We start from the raw sequence: 4,315 nt of genomic DNA on the forward strand, positions 1-4,315 counted from the left end.
CTATATCACTGTACACATTACTGCAACTTTAAAGTCTACCTGGTTTTGTAAGAACAATGTTTAGGTGAAGATGGCAATGTCTTAACCTGCTGCTCTGTTTGTCTCCTGAATGACAACACAAGCCATGCTGTTTGGTTTGTCAGCCCAGGGGAGCCAGCACCAGCTACCTGCAGGACACTGCAGTATCACCTCGATTGGAGGTCACTCAAAGAATTGCTAAATTCCAGATGCTTAACCTTACTATTAACAGCCATAGACAAATGATTAAAACCCACAGCTTTCCTTTCAGACCCCCAAGGTAGGCTGGCTACTGGCAGCCAGGTCAGGCAGCAGTTTTAGATGTGAACTAAGGAAGCACATACAGAATTAGTGGTGCACCTTACAGACCGACCTTTTCTGGTGACAGTGAGAAGGAAGCATCTTCCTTAATGAAATGCAGATGCCTCCCCGTGGTACTCCACTCTAACAATGACAGAATAACTGTGATTTACTTCATCGTATTCAGTTTATGTAGTGTCTCCATTCCGCTTTCCCACTGCCACTGGTGAATCCACAGTAGTAAAGCCATAGCAAGGACTAAAACGCCTCCTTTTAATGCCTACCTGCTAGGAATCAATGCAGCTTACAAATGATGTGATCTTTTGGGTGCAGGTGGGTGGGCAGGTGGCTCTTTGTTGGGCGGTTGGTGGAGCAGACAGGCAGAGCAGTCTGTCTGTTTCCTCCTGTGTTTTACTCTATCAGCTGCACTCAGTCCTGCACCAATGAGGTGCACACGATGTGCTTGAGCTGGTTTTGTGCTTTCCTCCAGCATCTCTGTAACAGAACTGGTGTATTTCTGCAGTGAAGACAAACGATGCTGCTTCAATAGTGTTAGAGGCCTTAAGTGCACGTCGTGTTCCACAAACGTCCAGGCTGTGCGTCTCGTTTGTGTGTCTGTCGGTCCATTGCCTCAGCCTTTTATGCAAACCTTGTCCTGAGAGCTAAATACAGAGTGACAGCAGGAGCGTTGTGTGAGTCTCTTGCGCAACACCGTGTCGGTCTCCTTTTCCGAAAGGCTTTGATGTGCTGCTACCTGAGGCTACTTTGTTCTGGGATACAGAGACTGTTAACATGCACCCATCTGCTTCCAGCCTGCAGGGCGCCGCAGCTCACCCGGCCCCCGCCACCCCCAGTCCGGGGCAGTGATTACCGCTGGGCCCTGTGGGCACACCCGTGTCTGGGCGCTCGGCAACACCCTGCAGCTATCTTGGGGCCAACCAAATGGACTATGCTGGGAACCGAAAACAGCCAAAGGCCGCCAGAAGCTTTGGGCTGTCTGCAGTTCAGGCCCTCCTCCCGAGCGTGACTGCTCACAGCGGGTTATGCCCTCACACGTCCCAGGCTGGGCCTTGCTCTGGCACTTGGCGAGCAAGCTCAGTAAGTACAGGCAGCGACCGCGGCAGCCACGCAGCCTCCGCGCCGGACCCCCGGAGGCCAGGAGCCCTTCGCGCCGCGCCGGCCGTCCCGGGGAACGGTCGCTGGGAAGCCCAGCAGGAAGCTTTGCTTTGGATCGGGGCGGCAGGGCTGCTCCCGCGCTCGGAGGCAGAGCCCGCGGGTGGCCGGTAACGGCCGGTAACAGCCTCCGGCTGTGTCACTGAGCGCCCCCAGTCAGCAGCGCGGGCTCCGGGGCTCGGCCCCGCCGGGAGGGCGCTCAGGCCGCTCCGCAGCGCCGCGGGGCGGAAATGGCGGAGGGCGGGCGGCGCGGGGCGAGGCAGGCGGTGCGGGGCGGTGAGGGCGGGCCGGGCCGGGGCGGTGTGGTGTGGTGCGGGGCAGGCGGCGCAGGGCAGGCGGTGCGGGGCAGGCGGTGAGGGCGGCGCGGGGCGGGGCGGGGCAGGGCAGGCGGTGCGGGGCAGGCGGTGAGGGCGGCGCGGGGCGGTGCGGGGCAGGCGGCGCGGGGCAGGCGGTGAGGGCGGGGCGGGGCGGGGCGGGGCAGGCGGTGAGGGCGGCGCGGGGCGGTGCGGGGCAGGCGGCGCGGTGCGGGGCGGGGCAGGCGGCGCGGGGCAGGCGGCGGCAGCCGTCCCGGCAGGCCCCGCGGCGGCGCAGGCGCGGCGCGGCAGCGATGGCGTCGGGGTGCCGGATCGGGCCGTCCATCCTCAACAGCGACCTGGCGGCGCTGGGCGCCGAGTGCAGCCGCATGCTGGACTGCGGCGCCGACTATCTCCACCTGGATGTAATGGACGGGTAACGGCCGGGGGCGGGCGGGGCCGGGCCGCGGCCGCGGGGCGGGCGGGCTGTGTGTCCCGCCGCGCCCGGCCGGCCGGGGGTAACCTGCGGGCGGGCGGGTCTCTTTCTTCGGCCCCAAGACACTTCGTCCCGAACATCACATTCGGCCACCCCGTCGTGGAGAGCCTGCGCAAGCAGCTGGGCCAAGAGCCCTTCTTCGGTAAGGCACCGTGGGGCTGCCGGCTGGGACGCGGCTCCGCCGCACTGTTGAGGCGCTGCGGGAGCGGCCCCGCGGCAGGAGCCTGCCGGTGCTGCGGTGCCAGGAGCGCCTGCTCACGGCTCCCCTCTTCCAGATATGCACATGATGGTCGCCAGACCAGAGCAGTGGGTGAAACCGATGGCCGTCGCCGGCGCAAACCAGTACACCTTCCATCTAGAGGCTACGGACAACCCGGGGGCGCTGATAAAAGACATTCGGGAGAACGGGATGAAGGTGAGGGAAGTGTAGGCTCGGAGCGGCGCACCGGGCACCCTGCTCGGCCTGACGGACCGCCGCGGCAGCTGCAGGTGGCCAGAGGCTGGCGTGTGCGGCCCTGCCGCTCCTGTGCATGAAGCTGGTCCCAGTCAGGAATCGTTGCTTAACGCTGCCTCTGCTTGCTGTGCTGGCACAGACACGCAGTTGTTCTCCCGGGAGTCTACGCAGCTCAGGCCAGTCCTGCTGCCGCCCTGAGGTGCAGCTGATTTTGTCTTGCCTCTCCCACAGGTCGGCTTGGCGATCAAGCCTGCCACTACAGTTGACCAGTTGGCCCCTTGGGCCAATCAGATAGACATGGCTTTGGTGATGACAGTAGAACCTGGTTTTGGAGGGCAGAAATTCATGGAGGACATGATGCCAAAGGTAATTCAAGCTTCTCTTTCCTTGTTTGCTGAGCTCAGAGCTAAGTGACAGTGCAGAGCAAACCAACCCTGTCTGGGTGTGTGAGAAGTGATGCACAGCTGCTGCAGCGGAGGGTGGCTCTTAGTGACGATGCGTTTATGTTGTCCTCAGGTGCAGTGGCTGAGGACACAGTTTCCCTCTCTGGATATTGAAGTGGATGGAGGAGTTGGGCCTGACACCATCCATAAGTGTGCAGAGGTAAGGGGCTGAAGTAGAGCAGTGTTCCCAGTCTGTGCTGAGCAGCTTCCCTGTCTCTTGGAAAATAAAGCTGAGGAGGAGCTGCATTCTGACTGTTAGCTTGCTCCCTGAAAAGCTACTTGTGCCTTTTTAAATGCTGCCTGCTGGAGCCTCTCCTGAGCTGGAAAAGTTGTTGGGGGAAATAGGGGCACCAGGAGAAGTGTTCCTGCCTCTTTGTGCAAGAGCTGCCTTTTCTGCACTAGACTTGTGGTTGTGGTTAGAGGTCTGGTCCCAGTGTCCCACAGGCAGCGCTCACCTGCTCACCAGCTTACAGCTGGCTACCTCTTTACATGTTTTTAGCAAGGAGCCTCTGCAGGGGTGGCTTTGTGTAGTAACTGAGCTGGTGTTTAATGTCTTTCAGGCCGGTGCAAATATGATTGTCTCTGGCAGCGCTATTATGAAGAGCGCAGATCCCAGATCCGTGATCAATCTCCTGAGGAATGTGTGTTCAGAGGCAGCTCAGAAGCGCTCCCTGGACCGGTGAGGCCTACCCAAGCAGTGCCCAGGAAGGCTCTGTGCGTGCAGGAGAGCCCTGGCTCCTCGTCTGTGAGGGAGGGCTGGAGGAACGTTAATTACAGGACCTTGTTGCTGCTGAACAGAGGAATCATTCCTTCGCTGCAATAAAGCAAGCAGCAGAGAAAAAACCCAATCCATTCTGGCTGTCTTTCAGGGTTGGAAATGCAGTGGTGTGAACCTGTCTCTTGATTCTGTGGAGGCTAATTTTGTGGCACAACCTGTAACGCTGACTGGATCGAGCTAGCCTTCGGTCAGGTGTTCTGCTTGCTAGAGGAGTGTAGCAGCACCACAAGCTGTGGCCCTTGTGGAAGACTCTAATCAAACTGCCTTCTGCTGTCTGTGTTTTTGTCATTTGATCTGTGCATTCCTAAACACTTCTCCAGTCTCAGCATTAAACACCCCTCCCCCAGTGTGGTAAGTCTC

General features: G+C 59.7%; 1 protein-coding gene across 2 annotated transcripts; it reads left to right on the top strand.

The window, feature by feature from the left end:
* Window positions 1-2,065: 2,065 nt before the first annotated feature.
* RPE (ribulose-5-phosphate-3-epimerase) lies at window positions 2,066-4,315 on the top strand. 2 transcript variants are annotated; one of them, XM_064163910.1, is made up of 6 exons: window positions 2,066-2,220; window positions 2,343-2,422; window positions 2,556-2,695; window positions 2,966-3,100; window positions 3,251-3,337; window positions 3,738-4,315. In XM_064163910.1, exons 1-6 carry the CDS (start codon window positions 2,099-2,101, stop codon window positions 3,858-3,860), a joined length of 687 nt encoding a protein of 228 aa, XP_064019980.1. In that variant the 5' UTR covers window positions 2,066-2,098; the 3' UTR covers window positions 3,861-4,315. The 2 variants fall into 2 exon arrangements, with proteins under 2 accessions (XP_064019980.1, XP_064019982.1); XM_064163912.1 differs by having other exon boundaries at window positions 2,071-2,209.

The sequence above is a fragment of the Pogoniulus pusillus genome, chromosome 24 (assembly GCF_015220805.1).
Source record: "Pogoniulus pusillus isolate bPogPus1 chromosome 24, bPogPus1.pri, whole genome shotgun sequence".
NCBI lineage: Eukaryota > Metazoa > Chordata > Aves > Piciformes > Lybiidae > Pogoniulus > Pogoniulus pusillus.

Coding starts and splice junctions, on each gene's coding strand:
- RPE (XM_064163910.1), top strand. CDS start 2,099: ATGGCGTCGGGGTGCCGGATCGGGCCGTCCATCCTCAACAGCGACCTG. Junction 2,221..2,342: donor CACCTGGATGTAATGGACGG/GTAACGGCCGGG, acceptor TTCGGCCCCAAG/ACACTTCGTCCCGAACATCA. Junction 3,101..3,250: donor TGGAGGACATGATGCCAAAG/GTAATTCAAGCT, acceptor TGTTGTCCTCAG/GTGCAGTGGCTGAGGACACA.